The sequence below is a fragment of the Hylobates moloch genome, unplaced genomic scaffold (genome assembly GCF_009828535.3).
Source record: "Hylobates moloch isolate HMO894 unplaced genomic scaffold, HMol_V3 SCAFFOLD_8, whole genome shotgun sequence".
In the NCBI taxonomy this organism is placed as follows: Eukaryota; Metazoa; Chordata; class Mammalia; order Primates; family Hylobatidae; genus Hylobates; species Hylobates moloch.
This window is the reverse complement of record NW_026652283.1, coordinates 21208675-21230944: the sequence shown is the minus strand read 5'-3', so window position 1 is coordinate 21230944 and position 22270 is coordinate 21208675. Positions and strand designations below refer to the sequence as shown.

The window sequence follows — 22270 nt, the reverse complement described above, 5'->3', positions numbered from 1 at the left end:
TGACATGTTTGTCTGAATTCCTTTATTTTGTTGTTAGGAGAAAGGAATAAAAATGCAAAGCAAAATAGTCAATATGAGAACCTGAAAAATCTTTCCAACTCACCCTACTTGCTCTGCAATGTTAGGCAGGTTCGAAGAGAACAATACGAAAAGTAACTATAATCCTACTATTGTTAGCAAAATGTTTTCTATTTTATACAGAAAAAGACAGGGAGTATTCTCGTCTGAAACACTTTCCCTTCAGTCCTCACGCTGGTGTCCTGTAGCACTCTGTACCCCTTCACCAGAGCACTCATCATTCTAAATGTAAGTATCTGTTCAGTGACTGGACTCCTCCGCTACAAGATACACAGCCTCCTGGAGGGGCAGTAGGGTCCCTTTCCTCTTTCATCCTGCAATCCACAGAGCAATCCCTAGGATACAGGAAATATTTAAATGCTAGTAGAAAAAAACAGAAGTTTGCAGAAAATGCTGACACACAATAACACATTTGCTGGGGGAGGGGAAAAGACAAAAAAGCATGAAAAACTGAAGAAAAAAGTGTGGTGTTTCTGACATTTTTATTCAAGTACAAGACTGAACACAGTGGGCCAGAATGCATGAATGAAAAAAAAACAAACAAACTAGTACCTATATTAGGTCACTCTTTCTTAATAACTTCAGGTTTTTACAGTTCATTTAAGTTTTTTATTATCTGACTTACAGATATTTTATTTTCTGCTAACTAGTGGTTGAGAATACAAATTAAAACAGAGTTAAGGATTAAACTACATTTAAAAACACCACCCTAGAAAACATAGTTTACCAAACACAAAAATCAATTTGTATTTATTTATATTTTTAACTACCAATGAAAAAACTCTTCTCAGTCATTAAAACATGAATAACATGACAACTACAAAGCTTTCTCAGGAGTAATAATAGAGTGGATAAGATTTAGAGCCAAACAAGTGACTACGGGGACTCACCCATCTTCTATTTATATTGTATAGAACTCTTAAAACAAAGCAAAATAAAACAAAACCTGATTTACTCTTTAATTCCCAGAAAAAGCTTTCCTTTTCTTCCACTCATTTGTATTTCCTTAAATAGCTGTAAATCAGCTTCTTGTATTTTGCTGACAGAGAAAATAAACAATGATTGCCATTACTGAAATTTAAAGTTAAATATTAGGTATTTACATGAGCTTTTATGAAGAAATGGGGGACAGGAGGAGAAATGAAAGTCACCAAAAGTCATGAGACCAATAAACATTCTGAGAGAGCATCAAGACATGAGATAGAAATCTCAACAGCTTTAGTAATTTCTTGACGTCAGTAATTAAATGATTAGTTGAAATTAAAATATTAGATTTGAAGTTAGTCATAGGCAATATTACAATTTGTTCTACTTAATATAAAGTCTATTAAATTAATGATTGATTTAAAAGATGACTGATAATTCCTATAGTTCTGGAGCAAGAACTGCTGCTTTGGTTTCCTTATTATATATCAAATTCTATCACCGTATCATTAAGTATTCTTTTCTTACCTTTTTAGGATGTCATTTCACTGAAGGCAAGGAATGGGCCGCTGCTTACCAATCACCTAATTCCTGGCACTAACTTTTCAAAAATCTTGACAGCTACCATCAACTTCAGAAAGGAAGCTCACTCTTCTCCCATGTCCTGAGTCCTGTCAACTGACATGGTGAGAGCAGGTAGAGGCAAAATTTCTTCCTGTGATGCCTATCAGTTCCAATAACATTCGCATGTAAAAATGCCTACAAACTGCAGGGTGCTCACAGTATGTGTGCCTTGTGTATAAATATGTTATGTATACATATACCCATATATATATACACACACATTTGTAATTCTAAATTAATCTCTCAAGTTATAGTTAAGATAGAAACTGAAAGTTGCACTTAAAGACAAACTGAATTGTCACATCATATCTATCTGTTAATTAAGCCCTGTAACTACCTACTAGTAGTTACAGGACTTAACTACCTACCTTCTAGCCTATAGTAACCATTTTTCATTTTTTCAGAATCAGATACATTTTGTAAAACAAATGCTATAAACATAATACAGGATTGGTGAACCACGTACCTTCAGCCCAAATCCAACCCACCACCTATTTTTGGAAATAAAGTTTTATTGGAACACAGCTACACTCATTTAGGTATGTATTGTCTATGGCTGTGTTCATGCCTCAACATACAGCTGAAAAGTTGCAATGGAGACTATCTAGCCCACAATGCCTAAAAGTTGTACTACATAGCCCCTTATAGAAAATGTTTGCCAACCCCTGTTAGTGTAATAGCTACAACTAAGAGCTGGTAAGTCCTTGGTCCAGTGCTATATATTTTATATGCATGATCTAAAATCTTGTTAGCATCCATCTGAAGTAGATATTGTCTCTAAGTTACAAATAAAGCAAACTAAAGTTCTAGACTATCAATAGTACAAAAACTGCCTCAAAATCTGTTAAACACAAAATTTCTAAGCCTATCTATAAAAATTACTGTATAATTGGTCATGGGTGGGGCCCAGAAATCCAAATTTTTTCCCAAGTACCATAGGTGATTCTGATGTAAATTGTCAAGAACAGTCTGTGTTGACATAAAGACATAAAGAGATAAAATATGTCTAATACTACTTATTTCTGTAAGTAATTGGGTAGGGATCTAAACTCAAATGTGCTTAGTTCCAAAATCTATATTCTTTCTGACTTCTCTTGGTAGTAACTAAGCTATAAATGTATCTGCTTTTAAGAGTTAGAGATTTTCTAGTACAAAATCTAAGTTACTATGGTTTAAACATATACGCAGAGACATCAAGATAATCCAGTATAAATTTAAGAAATTTGCCTAAAATTTGTACTTCTGAGAAATTAAGGGTCTGAAACATACTGCAGACAAATACTGAGCTTGATGATTTCAAGGCCAGTCCCTTGGCTTTCATCCTATTAAGTTTTATCTATTGGTATCTCAAAGTTGGGTACACAATAATGAAACCTGGAGCTCAAGTCATATGAATGACTTAAGAAGTAATAACAAATCAAACATGTTTGTGAATATGCAGCTTAATCATTTATTCTATATGGAAATTATCTTAATCTCAAAAGACTCAACATGGCATTTATATGCTATAATAAGGCAACAAAAGAAGGTAAATAACTGCAGTCTGTATATTTAATTAACCTTTCCAAAATTGCTGCCATAAGTGTTAATGCTATGCTACAATCTCAAATACATAAAATTTCTTCCTGTGATGCCTATCAGTTCCAATAACATTCACATGTAAAAATGCCTACAAATTGCAGGGTGCTCATAGTATGTGTGCCTTGTGAATAAATATGTTACTTATACATATATCCATATACATACACATTTTAATTCTAAATTAATCTAAATTAATCTCTCAAGTTATAGTTAAGATAGAAACTAAAAGTTCCACTTTTAGTGAACTGAATCGTCATGTCATATCTGTTAAGTAAGTCCTATATCTACTAGTTATATGCCTGCATTTAATATGCAAACATATCTACTAGTTATATTATATGCATATTACATTATATGCATATTAAATGCAAACATAACTAGTTTGCATATTAAATTTACTCAATATTGACTATTTTTGACTATTAAATTTATTAAATAATATAATCCATACTTTTTAAGTATAAGGCATGGCATCTTCTACTTATAGTAAACACTGAAATATGTCATATAGTTAAATTACCTTAAAACCATTAGCTCCTAATTTGAAACGTAATACTAAAGACTAGGTTAAGTAAGGTTCTTGTCATACTTTAGTTTTAGATTTTTATTTGAACATTCTAACCATATTTCTTAATGCTTATGTTTGAACTAATCACATAGAAATTACTTTTTTAAACGGATACCATGAGATCAAAACTAGCCTTCCTAATGAACATTATAAAACCACTGGTAAGGAGAGAAAAAAAAAAAACAGAACATTTCTGTAACTAAGACACATACATAACCACAAAGACAAAGAAAAAACAAATGATACAAACTAGACTTCAATAAAAAAGGCAAATTCTAAAAAATGTATCAAAATAGTTCATCTGTACAGCTGTAAAATTTTTCTGTGAAAGGAAAATTAGACACAAAAGTATGATTCAAGTAACTTGGCACAAAAACAAATGACAACCTTGCATTCTTAAAGCCAAACTGAATAAAGATTTTATGTGAAAACATGGGAACTTTTCACATAACTGATCAACAGTTTAGAGATAAGTGACCATTTAAATAAAAAGTGAAAATGTATTTTTTAATACCCAAGACAAAGTAATCTGATTTTTTTGGTCCCTTATTTTTTGGTTTTATAAACAAGTTTTGTTCTGTGAAATGAATATGCAAAAGAAACTTACAAAAATAAAAATATGAAAGTTTAAAATTATATTCTAAAGGAAATAACAGATTCTCTTTGATCAACTTGCAGTTAAAAATAAAGCTGAGTGTCCACTTCAAATGTAAGATGAAGTCCCTCACTTGAAATTCCATTATATAAAATGTGTTATTAGGTCCTGCACTGAATTTACAAGCTCATACACTGCTTTAATGCGTAACTAATGCTCTAGTCTCACAAATGGCATTGAGATTTGGTTACCAGTATATAATCTAGTGCATATGTACTATGATAATTATATATAACAGACAATAAGACATTCAAGGACACTGTCAAGTACTTAATGTTTTAGGGTACACTCGAAATTTTTAAAATCATTCCACACAAGCATTTCAAGATGATTCAAAACAAAAATGTTAGCTCAGTATGTTTTTGAAAAATAGAATCTCTAATCGACATTGAAATATCAAACATAAAAAATTCTCAAATATATTTTTGGCAATATGTGCTTAAGCCTACCACTCTTGACAGTGTACCTTTGGTATTCTTAAAGTGAAAGTCAGCTATATCTATCAACCTTTGTATTTGAATAGTCCCGCCTTACACTCTAAGAAGGGTCATAAACAGTAATTTAATATAATTATGACCATGCTAATGTGAATTCTTAGGCTTTAGTATATTTACAACAGCACAATTTTGATTCAAAATCGGCTCTTCCAACTGTAATAACTATCTTCAAAAACTGGTTTCCAGGCCAGGCACAGTGGCTCATGCCAGTAATCCCAGCACTTTAGGAGGCCAAGGCAGGAGGACCACTTGAGGCCACAAATTCAAAACCAGCCTGGGCAACAGAGCAAGATTCCATCTCCACAAAAACAAATTTTGAAATTAGTCAAGCATGGTGGCAGCTACTCAGGGGACTGGGACAGGAGGACTGCTTGAGCCCAGGAGTTGAAGCTGCAGTGAGCCATGATTACACCATTGCATTCCAGGCCTGGGTGACATACTGAGATCCAGTCACTTAAAAAAAAAAAAAAAAGGGAAGGCCGGGCGCGGTGGCTCACGCCTGTAATCCCAGCACTTTGGGAGGCCGAGGTGGGCGGATCACCTGAGGCCAGGAGTTCGACACCAGCCTGGCCAACATGGCGAAACTCTTATCTCTTCTAAAAAAAAAAAAAGAGAGACAAAAACTAGCCGAGCATGGTGATGTGCACCTGTAATCCCAACTATTCAGGAGGCTGAGGCAGGAGAATCACTCGAACTTGGGAGGCGGAAGTTGCAGTGAGCTGAGATTATGCCATTGCACTCCAGCCTGGGTGACAAGAGCGAAACTCTGTCTCAAAAAAGAAAAAAAAAAAAAGGGAAAAAAACTAGTTTCCTATAAAATGAAAACACAGTTTCAAAAACATTTTTTAAGTTAGTAAGAATCCTTCAACCAAAATTTTATTTTTGAATTTCAATTTAGCATTGAAGGGCATCTATCATTTAGCAACCAAACCTCAAACCACTTTACCCAGTAATATAATACAACCAAGTGGTTCTTAAATATGAAAACAGAAATTGAATACAGTGTACAAATATGAACACAAAAACATTTCACCAAAAAGTATCAGTCTACCTCAAAAAATGTTGAAATTATTTACCAAGGTTTCTTGATTACTTTAGTAGATATAAATTTGAGCAACTACAAATAATTTCTCCTCTATCTGTAGCTCTCTCCTTAGTATCAAAATGTCTAACAAATCAACATAATAACTAGATAATAAGAAACCTGGAGACACATTTGTTTTTAATACTGTTGTCCTTCCCAACACTGTGAGACAATTTTTCTATTTATAAAGCAATTTAATGTCAATTTGTTGATTTTCCATATCCCCCGTTACAAGCAGGTACGTGTTCAACTCATGAATAACCAAGTAAGTTTTGCAATTAAATTTATAAACAAATCATTTCATCATTTTATATTTTAAAATCCCACAGAAATCACAAACTGTTTCTAACCAATTCTAAAAAATATATTTTATACAAATATAAAAAGAATATATATCCTAAATTTCACATTTACCTTAACTTGATAAACTAAAAGAAAATCTTTAAAGGTTTCATGCACGATCTTACTCCTTGCATTTAAATTTATTTTATTGATATAGAGATAAAATGACCATTAAGAACATGAAAGAAATCAATTTTACTTACTGCTAAGGTCAAATACCTACCTTGTTTCTCATTGTAGATTATATTCTTACACAATAGGTCATTATGGCAAAGCACAACAGGTGAGCCCAGGTTGGAAAGAATCTCCTTCATCCAAGTCATCTCTTCCTGGAGAATCTGAGAGCTTGGGATATCACTTAGGAACCTTTTAGTTTTAAAAGAAGAGTTATATCTTGTGTGACTTTTTTTTCAAGTTTGATTAAGGATTAAAATCTATTTTGAATAAATCCCTTCAATTTAATCGCACATACTGCTGAATTCAAACAACAGACCAATTATTCTATTTCAAAAGTTAGAATAAAGAAAACCTATATAGTAAGTTTAGATATGAATAAAAGAAACTGAGCAGTAATTATAATGTAGGACAAAAGTCAAAAAACTCACTAAAAACTTGGGTTTCTAAGTAATATATATAGGTAATACCTAACAATTACTAAGTACTATTCTAAGTAATTTACATTTATGTCAATTTTATAGATGACAAAACTAAGACACAAAGCATTTAATAAACAGAGGTTTAAGTATATTATTTAAAGTTACAAAAACTATTTTAAAAATTAAAAATACGTACTTCAAGATTGAAAGGGTGAATGCAATATAAATCTAAATTCTCAGAAAAGTCAAAAGATTACTGTCTACAGTTGATAAAAAGTAAAGTTATCCTTATATAATCCAGTTATGTTAAAAACAGAACTATTATAGAAATTGCCACACAGTAGTGAGACTGTGAAGGGTGGGAGACAGCATGGTAAGCTGGACTAGAAATCGAAGCTTTTTGTCCTATCCTCATCTATATCGATTATTATCTATACTTGTATTAATTTGATTAAAAAATCAAAGGAAACAAAATTGGGCTACTACCACTAATTCCTCAATAACACCAATCAGGCTTACAAAACGGCTATACTCCTTCCCTCCTTCCCTTAATACTTTAAGTCATGACCTCTTGATTCTTTCTCCAAAGTCTCTCAAATTACTCCTTGCTTCTCCATTAACAGTATAATACAGATTCTTTTTACATTACTTAATTTGCCTGTTCAGGTGGTTTCTACCTATATTTTCCCCACTACTGTATTCTTCTCTACATACAACTTCCATAAGTAATCCTCATAATGCTCTTTTCAAAATGGTATGACTGGTCAAAAATGCGGTGTTTTTTTTGTTTGTTTGTTTTTTTTAAAGGTAGTGTCAAATGAAAATTGTGGGATTCAAAGGATTATAAAACTTATAATCATGAACAAACAAAATGGAATAAAAGAAACATAAAATCTATTTAATATTTTAATTGTGTTTTATGTTCTAGTTGTATTATTTTCTATTGGGGCAAGGGTTTTCCTCCTATTATTTACCATAGTACACCTCCAGCTTTTCCAAAGAATCATTAACCTCAAGGATTTAAAGTATACCTTGGAGAGCCTAGGGAAAAAATATAACCCAAATAACCTTCTTTGAATAACAATAGTAATTTTTAAAACAGCAGCTACCTCAACACATAAGTGATGACCAGGCACTGTTTTAAAGAACTTTACATATACTATCTCAATCCTCACAAAAACTCTATATGGCTAATATACTGCTATTGTAATTTCCATTTTATAGATAAGAAAACAGTTAGGTTAAGTTCCCTAGTTGAGTGAGTTACACAACAGAAATGTTAACTAGCAGGACTGAGATTTAATCTCAGTTGGGCTCTAGGCTCTTGTGCTCTTATTCTATATAATACTAGACTTGTCTCTCAACTCTGCAGTACCTTAAAAAGTCAAGAAAAATCTTGCTTCACCATTACCACCTACCTCTTTATTTTTAAGTGGTGTTCCCCTACTTCCACCTCTGCCCCTTGCTGTTGTAGGGCATATTTTTTGGGAGGGGACATTGAGGGGGATGCAGAGGCAGTTATTTCTGTAGTGCTATCTGACAGCCAAAGAATCAATGCTTATTTTACTTCAATGCAAAGAAAGAAAACCAGATTTTATACAATGAAACTTTACAATTACCTTTGAAACCCTATCATAGAGCAAAGCAATGTAAAACATAATTTCAAATGTAAAAATAATTTTACCTTTTATTAATGTCTTCATCTGCAAATCCTGTGGGAATGAGAGAGAAATACTTTCCCATCTTTAGCCAAAGATTAGATTTGGGGATCCAGCCATTGTGTGCATGAATAGCATGGATTTTAGCAAGCTGACGAGCTATTAGCCTGTTTAAAACAAAACCGCATAAAAAGAAAAACTTAAGTATCATAAAGGTCATGTCTCCTGACAAAGATTCTTGATGAAACTTTAGTCAGTCTCCTGAATCTTCTTGTAGACCTACCTGTGCTCTCTCTTGTAAAAACCAGTTTTAGCAAGAACCCTGCTGAGTCAGTTTAGCAAGAGTATCCCCACCCTTGATATCTGATCAGGTTCCTTATCCTTCACCATTCCCCAAATTAATTACTCTGATTACTCTGGCCATCTTCAGCAAGAACCATTAGGTTGTTTTACCCAGAAACCCCTTACTCTGATATTACTCTTAATTTGCTATCCGCCAACCCTGACCCTGCTCCTTGGGTATATGTTCCCACTTGCTCATACTGTATTTGGAGTTGGGCCCAGTCTCTCTTCTCCAATTCCAAAATCCCACTGCTGTGGTCCCTATACCTATATCTCAATGATTCTGAAGAAACTCAGCCTTATCATGCTTTAACAAGTATCACTGAATAATTTTTTCTTTAACAGTTATGGTGCTGTGACTCAGAATCAGATTCATCACTGGACCCAGGACCCTATGTTTGCACCTTTGAATTCACCTCTGACTGATTAATAGGGATCCACTGGTGAGTCAGATTCCTGAACCACTGAACATCCATTGAAGCTGGCAAGAACTCTGATACTTAAGATTGAGTGTACTCTCTGAAAGTAGATTGGAGTCCCAGGCTTCTTTTGAAATGTACCTCCTAGGCTGGAGGTCCTTCTTTCTGTCTCTCTTTGAAGCCCCTCTGTTCTCTCCATTGGATCCTGCTTCTCCCATGTGAACTTCTCTGTCCCCTGAAATCCCTCTTTTTGAACCTTGACTCTACCAGCTCTGTCTACCTAGTTCTTGTTAGCACGATTTTCCTAAGGAACTTCAAAACAAATTATACAGGCTTAGGTACTAACGAAACTCTGATTTAACTGGCCTGGTGTGCAGCCAGGACACTGAGATATTTAAAACCTTCCCAAGTGATTTTAATATGCAAAAACATTTGAAAACCACTTAAGTAAGGCCCATAGAGAATCTAGTTGTATCAATCCTTAAATAACACATTTTTATTATTACATTTCTATACTATTGTGAATATTCTTGTTTTTATCTCATTCCTAGTAACTAAAGAGTCCTGATTTTCCTTTGGAGAAACTTCTATCCCTCTTACTTTTAGTTCATGTCATTATTACAGAGTTGATCTCAATCCTAACTGCATCCCATGTGCATCACTCACTTCAGTATTAAGTGAACATATGACCCTGACTTGCTCAGAGCATTCTATCATTCAGGCCACAGTGACTGGTTCAGCACATATTACCCAAGTTAAGCCAGAGACTTAATCCTAATTTTGTTGAAGCTATCAACTTTGTTTGAAGCTATTAGAAAATTAAGAAAATTTTCCCCTTGGGGTGGTTAAACCAGTTAGAGAAACCTACTGATTATTATTATGGATAGTCCTAAGGAAAGTTTGTGAGAAAAAGAAAAAAAAGGTAAAAGAATAAACAGAATAAAGTGATATTCCTAATGACATTGTTACAGTCCCTGGATTTACCCCATGTTTGAACTCAGTATTCTCAATTACAAGTATCAATAAATTCTTTCTCCTTTATGTCACTGTAAATTGTCAAATTATCATCCTCAAGCAACAGTATTAGCCTCATCTTCAATCTAATACATTAAAATATTAAAATCCATAACCTTTTTACATAAGTGTACTTTGGTTCATACCTCTCAAACAAATGAGTAAATAAACATTTATTTTTACAAACTAAGTCATTTTGAATGACCCTCCCTAAGACCATACACTCATGTCCACAAGAATACAGAAAACAAATCTATTTTTACGTCAGTCTCATATATACACAGAAAGCTAAGCCCAGATGAACTGTGGTACTTAAGCACCAGGCAACTTGATGAAAAGGCCAGGTGGTGATAAAATCAAAACAAAGGAAAGTGCAAATGCATGCACGTACACACATGCACACACAGACATACACACACACACACACACACAGTAAGCCAGTTAAAACTGGTTTTAAAACTTCAAAGAGGGGGAAATAAAAAGCTCAAAGAAAGATGCAATCTGTGTTACAAGAAACACAAGGGGCGATCTATGTCAACACAATATTATATCTTAGAAATATTTACTGAAATGAAACAGATGATTTAGGAGGGGGTCACATGTATTTAACTCTAACACATTTTATTTGCTGTGGTTTTTTAAAATAAATGAACAATAATGTCATTTTAATAGTTTTACCCCAGGGTTTATATGAGACTCTGATTTGGGGTCTCTCACAAAACATAATTTTTCCCTTTGTAAAGGGGACACACGTGCTGGAACTGTCAGAACTCCATGACTTCTCGTCTGCTCCATGCTGGATTCAGAACAGGTATGAAGAGAGGCAAACGTCTGGGAGAGCAGAAGGCCCATGTCACTGAAGGGCTCGGCACAGTAGTTCTGCTTTCAGTGAATAAGCAAAACTTAGGGAAGTAGTCATCCAAGTGCTGCAGTTATTTGGAAATGTTTTCCAAACAGTCTCTTTAGAACTAAGCCGTTTCTGCTCTTCTGATCTGAAACAATCAGTGTAAGCTTACTGAGATCAGAAGACAAGGAGGCCCTGCACATCAGATGGATAAAGTCAGACAACTATAATACTTTTGCTGCCTCAAGTTGTTTTTGAAATAAAGTATTTTGAAGTTCATGAGAATCATGCTGCAATATGGTCATTCCAGAGCAAATATATATTTCAAGATGAATCTAAAGCAGTTTTTAAATTACTTGAATTTTCTGTGTATTAAAAAAATGTAATCTTAGAAGCTTTCCAGTTACTTAGCTTATAGTAACTGAAATGACAATTCTACTGTAAATACTTAAAAAATGAATAAAACAGTATGGCCACAACTCCAAGGGGCATTTACAGGTTAATGAAATTTGTTGAACATCAATAGCAGTTAGAAGAGAAGTATTAACTAATTTTGAAAGTCTTGCCTTTTCTAGCAAGAAGGTACCTAACGAGCTAAGCTAGGATTTGAACTGATAATGTGATGCAAAGGCCAAGTTGTATCACTATCGAATACCCCTATAACGCTGCACAAAATTAGTTGGGTTGTCATTGTGACTTTGCCACTGTATTTGCATTGTGAACTTAAACAAATAATTCATCTGGTTTTTGGGTTCCTTACAAGAAAAGCAAAATATTTGGCCTGTTATATAGTTTTGAAGTTATCTTTCAGATCTAATGTCATATGTCCCCAAACACCAGGAAAAAAAAATTAACATCTACAAAAAATTTGATCTATTTAAACTTTAAAATTCAATAATGACAATATGAACTTCACATTCAGATTCATATACAACTATCCTAGAGGCTAGGCATGGTGGCTCACGCCTGTAATCCCAGCACTTTCGGAGGCCGAGGCAGGCTGATCACCTGAGGTCAGGAGTTTGAGACCAGCCTGGCCAACATGGCGAAACCCTGTCTCTACTAAAAGTACAAAAAGTAGCCTGGTGTGGTGGTACATGCCTGTAATCCCAGCTACTCAGGAGGCTGAGGCAGAAGAATTGCTTGAACCCAGGAGGTGGAGGTTGTAGTGAGCTGATATCATGCCACTGCACTCCAGCCTGGGCAACAAGAGCGAGACTCCATCTCAAAAAAATAAAAATAAAAAATAAAAAAATAAAAAATAAAAATAAAAAACCCCAAATATCCTACAGACTAACTTCCCATTTCACACTAACTTGCTACAAGTTGGCCAGGCGTGGTGGCTCACGCCTGTAATCCCAGCACTTTGGGAGGCCAAGGTGGGTGAATCACCTGAGGTAAGGAGTTCGAGACCAGCCTAGCCAACATGGTGAAACCCCACCGCTACTAAAAATAAAAAAAATTAGTCAGACGTGATGGCACACACCTGTAATCCCAGCTACTAGAGAGGCTGAGGCAGGAGAATCACTTGAACCCAAGGCGGAGGTTCAGTGAGCTGAGATCTCACCATTGTACTCCAACCTGGGCAACAAGAGTGAAACCACGTTTCAAAAACAAAAACTTTCTACAAGTGACAATAGAAAGATTAAATGCACACAAGTCATGGAGTGACAGAGGTAAAATTTTTCCAACTACAGTGATTTTTATTAAAAATGTATCAAATACAATTATTCCTTTGAACAAATTTCTAAAATTAGATAAAATGAGAATTACTTTTATATAATTTTAAAACATCTGCCACATAAGATGATATATTGTTGTTATTTAAAATGTTAGTCAGCATCTTCCTATACAATTCAAAAGAGAATAGCAATAATAATAATAAAGATTGCTTTATTAATACAATTGATAAATACAACCACTAAGATATCCTTCAAGGGACAAAGACTATGTCTTATTCTCTGATCTGTTCTTGTGGTCAGAACTTAGAGGAGGTACTTAACAGGTATTTTCTAAATTAGAGTCAGTTATCTTAGCAACAGACCTGGAATACATTTACAAAATTCACCATAAGACCAGAGAAGTCTTCCACTATTAGGTTTATTGTCAGGTGGATTAAAATCTATTTTGGATTTTTAATAACCTCATGTACTAATAATTGTAACAAAAGTAATGTTTTCTTATACAAAAACCAAATGAGCATCCATTTAAAATACTGTCGATTCTTTGATAATAAGGCCACATCATCTTTTTCTCACACTCCAGAATTCAAGCCAGTATCTACCGGTCTCAGAATTACTGGTCTTTTTTATCTTTTATATAACAAAATTAACATGTAAAGTGTCTTAGTCCTTTCAGGCTGCTTTAACAAAAATGCCATAAACAAGGTAGCTTATAAATGACATAAATTTCTTTCTCACAGTTCTGTTCCTCACAGATGGAACCATCTTGCTGCATTTTCACATGGTAGAAGGGGCAAGCAAATTTCTTTGGGCCTCTTTTATAAGGGCATTAATGCCATTCATGAGCGCTCCACCCCCATGACTAATACTGCCAAAGGGACACACCTCTTAATACTATTTCACTGGAATCAGGTCTGAACAAAAGGTTTTTGAGGGGACACAAATATTCAGATCATAGCAGAAAGGAAGGAAGTTCATTTACAACACAAATCTTCTCATGGAAATAAGTATACTTCAATTGTAACCATGGCAGCCACCTATATACTTAAAAACTAGACTTTGTGAAGAGATTTAAAAAATTAACCATGGCCTAATTACAAGTTCCATACTCATCTAAAATTTTTGATAAATAAGGATTGAACAAAGCATGAAATTTGTAAAGAATGATTTTAAGAAAATTTAGTTTTTTACTAAAAATCGAATTCAGCAAAGTTGCAGAACAGAAAATCAACACGCAAAAATCAGTTGCACTTCTACGCTAACAATGAACAATCTAGAAAGGAAATTAAGAAAACAATTCCATTTACAATAGCATCGAAAAGAAATACATACTCAGGAATAACCGTAATTGAGGAGGTGAAAGACTTGTAAACTGAAAATAATAAAACATTGCTGAAAAAAGTTAAATACACAAATAAACAGAAAGACACCCCATGTTCATGGATTGGAAAACAGTATTGTTAATATGTCAATACCACCAAAAGTGATCCACAGATTCAGTGCAATCCCTATCAAAATCCCAAAGGCAATTTTTGCAGAAAAAGAAAAAGCTATCCTAAAATTCATGGACTCTCAAGGGACCCGAGTAGCTAAAATAACATTGAAAAAGAAGAGCAAAGTTGGAAGTCTTTCACTTCCTGATTTCAAAACTTATTACACAAAGCTACTGTAATCAAAATATTGTGGTGCTGTCACAAAGAAAAACATACAGATAAATGGAATAGAGCAGAGAACCCAGAAACAAACCCAGAATTATACAAACAGTATTCAACAAGGGTGCCAAGAACCTTAAATGAGGAAAGGACAACAATGGGAAGAGAAGAACAATGAGGAAAAGGACAACAAAATGCACCGGGAAAACTAGATATCCACATCCAAAAGAATGAAGCTGGACCGTTTCCTTACACCATATACGAAAACTAACTCAAGATGGACCAAAGATCTAAATGTAAGAACTAAAACTATTAAAACTCTCATGAGAAAACATAGGGGGAAAGCTTCATGACACTGGATACTTGGCAATGATTTCTTGGATATGACACCAAAAGCACAGGCAACAAAAGTAAAAATAAACTCTACCGCATCAAAATTAAAAACTACGCACCAAAGGACACAATCAACAGACTGAAAAAGCAACCTGCAGAATGAGATGAAATATTTGGAAATCATATATTTAACAAGGAGTTAATATTCAGAACATACAACAAACTCCCACAACTCAACAACAAAAAATAACAACCCCATGAGAAAATAGGCAAAGGACTTGAATAGGTGTTTCTCTAGAAAAAGTAAACAAATGGTCAATAAGCGTATGTTCAACATTACTACTCATCAGGCAAATGTAATTCAAAAGCACAATGTGATATCACCTCATATCCATTAGAATGGTTACTACAAAAATAAAATAACTGTTGGTAAGAATGTAAAGAAATTGGTGCCCTTGTGCAGTGTTGATGGGAATATAAAATGGTGAAGCTATTACAGAAAGCAGTATGGCGGTTCCTCAAATAATTAAAACCAGAATTACCATTATGATCTAGCAATTCCACTTCTGGGCATTCATTCAAAAGAACTGAAAGCAGGGTATCAAAAACATATTTACATATCCATGTTCACAGCAACATTATTCACAATAGCCAAAAGTGACTATAGCCCAAGTATACATCCATGGATGAATAAACAAAATGTAGTATATAAATACAAAGGAATATTATTAAGCCTTGAAAGAAAAACAAATTCTGACACATGCTATACAACAAAGGTGAACCTTGACATGTTCATGCTAAGTGAAATAAGCCAGTCACAAAAAGACAAATATTACATGATTCCACTAACATGATGTACCTAAGTAGTCAAATTCCTAGGGATAGAAAGTAGATGATGGTTGCCAGGGACTAGAGGAAGGAAGGAAGATTTGTTGTTTAAAAAGCATAGAATTGGCCAGGCGTGGTGGCTCATGCCTGTAATCCCAGCACTTTGGGAGGCCGAGGTGGGCAGATCACCCGAGGTCTAGAGTTCGAGACCAGCCTGGCCAACATGGTGAAACCTGTCTCTACTAAAAAATACAAAAATTGGCAGGGCAAGGTGGTGGGCACCTGTAGTCCCAGCTACTCGGGAGGCTGATGCAGGAGAATCGCTTGAACCTGGGAGGCAGAGGTTGCAGTGAGCCAAGATGGCACCACTGCACGCCAGCCTGGGTGACATGGCGAGGCTCTGTCTCAAAAAAAAAAAAAAAAAAAAAAGGATAGAATTATAGTTTTACAAGATAAAAAAAAATTTTAGGAAATTAGTTGCACAACCATGTGAATGCAATAACACTATTGAGCTGTACGTTTTAAAAAATGGTTAAGATGGTGACACTGGAGCCAGAAAGAAATTATTTAGGCAGATAGTGAGGGTAAAGGAGTTCTCAGTAAGGGCTCCCTTTTAATAGAAAGCAGCCCCCAAATCACTTCTAACAAAGAGCAGCCTGAAAATTCAAGCTGCAGATATATATAAGCAAGCTAGAAGCTTGCATGAGTGAATGCTGGCAGCTGTGCCAATAGAAAAGGGCTACCTGGAAGCCAGGTATGTTCAAAATGGAGCCTCCATCTTCCCTTTTCTTTGTCACCATGTGTCCAGTAAAAGAAGCAGGCAATATGGCACTGGCCAAGTAGAGAACCATCCGCATAATAAAAGATTAAAGTGGGGCCACCAGCTTCTACACGCTTTATGCAAAAGGCACGCCTGGTCCGACCAATCTTTCGTGCCCTCTGCAAATCAAACACTGCCTCCTCAAGTTAATCTATAAAACCCTGTGCATTTCACCACAGAACTGGCAACCCATTTTCTCTGACCCCTCTCTGCACAGAGAGCTCTTCTCTTTCTTTTGCCTATTAAACTTCCGCTCTTAACCTCACTCTGGTTGTCTGCATCCTAGTTTTCTGTAGTTGTGGGACAACCAACCTCAGGTATTACCCCAGATAAAAATGCTGCTTCAATGGTAAATTTTATGTAGTATTTACCATAATCAAATTTTTTCAGAACAACTATAAACAAATCAAATTTTTATTAACTAAACAAAATGCTCATTGAAAAAGAAAAGAGTTCTTAAAAACACTTAATCAAGTATACCTCAATTGTTTTCTATCAGCAAATATTATATACAACAGAAAACGGTATATTTTTATATTTCCTATTTATTTAAAAGATTATTTTTAAATGTTTATTTTTTATATAATATATTTGCTGACACAAAACATAAGCAAATCAAATCCAACAATATATAAAAAGAAGTTATACACTGTGACCAAGTGGGATTATCTCAGGTATACAAGGCTGGGTCAATATTTGAAATTAATTAATGTAATCCATTACATTAACAGACTAAAAAAGAAAAATCACATGAACCTATCGACATGTGAGAAAAAGCATTTTGCGAAATCTAGCACTCATAAAAACTCAGCAAACTAGGAATAAAGAGAGAATATCTTCAATCTGATAAAGAATATCTACAAAAAAACTACAGCTAACATCCTACTTAATGACAAGTAATTTGAAGATTTCCCATTAAGATCAGGAATAAAGAAAGAACATCATTTTTCACCAATCCTTCTTAAACACTGTACTGAAAGTCCTAGCTAACGCATTAAGACAAGAAAAAAAATAAGAGGTAAGAAAAAAATAAAACTGTCTTTGTTCACAAACAACATGATTTTCTATGGAGAAAATCCAAAAGAATGGACCAAAAAAACCTCCCGGAATAAGCAATTATAGCAAGCTTGCAGGATAAAAAAAATATGAAAGTCAATTGCTTTCCTACATACCAGTAATGAATAAGTGAAAACTGAAAATAAAATGCACTCCTTTTATAGTAGCACCCCCAAAAATAAAATCCTTAGGTATAAATCTAACAAACTATGTACAAGATCTATATGAGGAAGACTATAAAACTCTGATAAACCAAATAACTAAATAAGAGATATTCCATGTTCACGGATAAAAAGACTCAATACTGCCAAGATGTCAGTTCTTCCCAATTTGATACACAGATTCAGTGCAATTCCTATCAAAATTCCAGCAAGTTATTTTGTGATATTGAAAAACTGATTCTAAAGTTTACATGTATACTGTATCCCAAATATACACAATTACTATTTGTCAATTAAAAATTAATTCTTAAAAAGTCAATTTTAAAATGTAAAAAATGAAGTTTATAGGGAGAAGCAAAAGGCCCAGAATAGCCAACACAATATTGAAAGAGAAGAACAAGTTGGAGGACTAATGCTACCTGATTTCAAGACTTACTATAAAGCTATAGTTATTAAGGGAGTGTGACATCTGCAAAAGATTAGACAAACAGATGAAGAAACAGAATAGAGAACCCAGAAATAAACCCACATAAATCAGTCAACTGATTTTTGAAAAGGAGCAAAGGAAATATAATGGAGAAAAGATAGACTTTTCAATAAATTGACTTTTTAAAAATGACACCAAAGGCATGATCCATGAAAGGAAGAACAGATAAGCTGGACTTCATTAAAATTTAAACTTTCTCCCCTGCAAAAGACACTGTCAAGAGAATAAAAAGATAAAGCACAGACTGGAAGAAAATATTTGCAAAACCCGTATCCAGTAATGGATTATTATCCAAAATACACAAATAGCTCTTAAAATTCAGCAATAAGAACACAAACAACCCAATTTAAAAATGGACCAAATACCTTATCAGACATTTCATCAAAGATACACAGATGGGTAAATAAGCATATGAAAAGATATTCCATATCACATATCAGGGAAATGCAAACAAAAACAATAAGATACCACTATACATCTATTAGAATGGCCAAAATCCAAAACACTTACAACACCAAATGCTGGTGAGGATGTGGAGCAACAGCAACTCTCATTCATTGCTAGTGGAAATGTAAAATGGCACAGCCATTCTGGGAAACAGTTCGGCAGTTTATTACAAAACTAAACATACTCTTACCATACAATCCAGCAATCATGCTCGTCAGCATTTACCCAAAGGAGTTAAAAATTTGTTATGTCTACATTAAAATCTGCACAGGGATTCTTATAGCAGCTTAATTCATAATTGCTAAAACTTGGAAGCAACCAAAATGTCCTTCAGCAGTTGAATGAACAAAATAGATTTGGTGTATATCCAATGAAACATTATTCAGCACCCTAAAAACACATCTGCCAATAAGCCATAAAAAGACATGGAAGTATAAGTCAAAGAAGCCAATCTAATGAGGCTACTTAATTAAATGACTCTAAATATATGACATTCTCAAAAAGGCAAAACTGTGGAAGCAGTAAAAAGATCAGTGGTTGCCACTGGTTAAGGGGAAAAGAGGGATGAATAGGCAGAGCACAGAGGATTTTTTTAGAAAATGAAACTCCTCTGTATGATACTACTAACAGTGGATACATGCATTATATATTTGCCCAAACCCACAGAATGTACATCACCAAGAGTGTACGCTAATGTAAACTGTGGACTTTGGGTGATAATGGTGTATCAATATAGGTGTATGTATTATAACAAAAGTACCACTCTGATATTGATAATGGGGGAGGTTATCTGTGGAGGAAGGAGGGGATCTGGGAAATCTCTGTACCTTCCCCTCAGTTTTGTTGTGAATCAAAAATGCACTAAAAAACTAAAATCTTTAAAAGGAAAATCTCTTCTTTCAGATAACTTAGCATTATTTAATAACCATTAATTTATGTTTTGTATATATAAGGTAATTAAAACTCTTTAAAAGATATCTGATTTTCACTATCATATATTGGTCCTTCTCCTACCTTGTCTCAGTAAGCGAGGTTTTACTACAGCAACATCAAGTCAAATGCAGCTTTAAAATTCCACACTCATTAAAGCCAAATGTTTCAAACCCTCAAGGCTTCAGAGAATTCCTCAAATATTCACTAACACTAATTGTTACTTCTCTTGAAAGCTTTTAAAAAATTTAATATATTCTAACAATAACAAAAATATTTTGAAACTGAAAAATAATCTTTAATCTTACCATCCCATAGTATTTCATTTTTATATATCCCCTTTGAGTTTTTGCATGAGCAAATTACTGCCTAATTGTAGCCACAGTTAAGCTATTTTTTAAGCTGATTTTTTCCTGTTGGCCCTGCATCGGCCATTTTGCCTGTATTAGACAATAGTCAAAAAGTTACATTTCAACAGTAGCATAATTCTCCTTTGTGTTGAGGTACCTTAGTTATATCTGAATATAAGAGACTTCTAATTGTTGCTGCCAGAAATATAGCATGTAACTTTCTTTTGAGTTATTATATATTGTCCTTTTGATTTCCAAAAGAAAACACTACCAATTTTACATGCACACAACCCACAAGGTGCCAGTTCCACTACAGTACCCTCAGTATGCTCTTCGATAAACTTGAAACAATTGATTTGAAACTGCATTTCTTCCATTATGTCTGTCACTGGGTGGTTTGTCATTAAACTTCAGCCAGGTTCTTGACAAGAGGCAAATTTCTAAGAAATATCTGATGAGAAATTTGAAAAAATTTCTAAACAGTTTTGAATTTTACAAAATTTTCTGAAGGTGTCCGTAATAACTGATTGCTACAAAAAAGTTCAAATAAAACAGAGAATGATAAATTTCCATAAGTGGAATTACCCGTCAGGCACTACAGCTCATTGTCTTTACCTATACCATTCCTCACCTCCTACAGGCTGTCTTGTCCTTTAAAGTTCAGTTCAAATGTGATCACAGTGAAACATACTAATTTCCTATGTACGCTCAAAATCTACTACCTGTACTTTCTCTGAAAGCCTTTTCTGTTCTTCTTTGTACAATATTTAGGTCATATTTCCCCCAAGGTTACTGTGTCACAAATGGTAAATTACTAAGACAGCAAGGACAGTTTAGATTCTTCTTCCTCCCCCAGACTAGTCCAAACATAAACATAAGCCTTTTGCATTCAAATGAGATACCTTCGTCATAATCATAATATAAGCATACAGCTATGGTTGAATGAGCCAATTCAAGGAAGTACTGTCGACTTTGATCTAAAGCGCTAATCAACATTTACTGATTAATCAGTCCAGATCACTGCATGCATATTATTAGGCTGACCTAACAATCAATAGTGTCTTAAAAGTTTATGATTATATTCAAACATTAAAGCTCATAAGGATTAATCAAAATGTGACAACTAACCCCAAATTGTCAATAAGTCCCTATTAAATTAAAATCAAAGATTCTTTTTAACCATAGAATATAAAATTCATTTAAAAGGGGCTAAATAAGCACATCATCCCAAATTTACATCTTTAACCTCTTCTTGGGGCTCCAGACCATCATCTACTGATTTGCTTACTTGGTATTTTAGAAGTATTTCACTGTACATATTTGAAAACAATAAAACCACACTCCTATTTAAAATCATGTGTAATTCAGATGTTTTGTTAATCAAAACTTGCTTTTCCCTCCCTTAGCTTTTCTTTTCGTATTTTCTGTTTTATAGTGACTAAGACCTGCTTAACAATAAGAAATGCCATAGGAATTAGAATACAATCTGAAATAAATTTAACAGCAAAACAAATTAAATAGCAAATGTTACTATTCATAAGGCCAACTAACAATATCCTATCATACAGGGTTCTTCAGTGTCATCTTCTTTTGCTTACTTTCTCAGCCTCCACTCTGCTTCTCCTCTGCAAAATTGTGGGGCAATTCAATGTATCACTTATTACAAGTCAGCTGTCAAAGAATTCAGAGTATTGATGTTTGGTTTCTAACACAGTATATTCTTTTTATGAAATGTGTATATGCCTACATGAGTATCACTTACACATATTCTGAGTAAATCTAGGAAGGGGAGCAATGAAAAGAAGTTGGTTAATGGGTATGAAAGTACAGCTAAATCAAAGGAATAAGTTCTAGCATTCAATAATACAGCAAGGAAATTATAGTTAACAATAATTTATTGCATATTTCAAAATAGCTAGAAAAGAAGAACTGTAATGTCCCAACACAAAGAAAAATGTTTGAGATGATAGATACACCAATTACTCTAACTTGATCATTATACAGTATATTCATGTATCAAAATATCACATGTACCACAAAAATATGTACAACTATGATATATCAATAAAAAATATATTTTTAAAAAGATCTAAGTAGAGAAAAAATAAAGGCTTTGGCATTTTGGAAAGAAATAATAAGTAAGTAGATCTAACCAAAAAGTATAGAAAAGGATATTTTTACTGAAAACATGTTTATAACATTGTATCAAATACCAAAGTCAGCCTTGACAAACCTTCACTGTTCTTGATCAAAAACTATAATTATTTTACTTTTTCTATTTGAGTTTACTGAAATAGA

At 34.0% G+C, this 22270-nt stretch overlaps 1 protein-coding gene across 1 annotated transcript in view; it reads right to left on the bottom strand.

Annotated features, from left to right (window-relative positions):
- The window catches only part of ETNK1 (ethanolamine kinase 1), a 65483-nt gene that overhangs the window by 22625 nt on the left and 20588 nt on the right, over nt 1–22270 (bottom strand). Inside the window, exons 3-4 of the mRNA XM_032159821.2 lie at nt 8634–8774; nt 6577–6719 (exon numbers count right to left, since the gene is read on the bottom strand). Coding sequence (XP_032015712.1) covers nt 6577–6719; nt 8634–8774 — 284 coding nt within the window. The remainder of the gene's footprint in view (nt 1–6576; nt 6720–8633; nt 8775–22270) is intronic.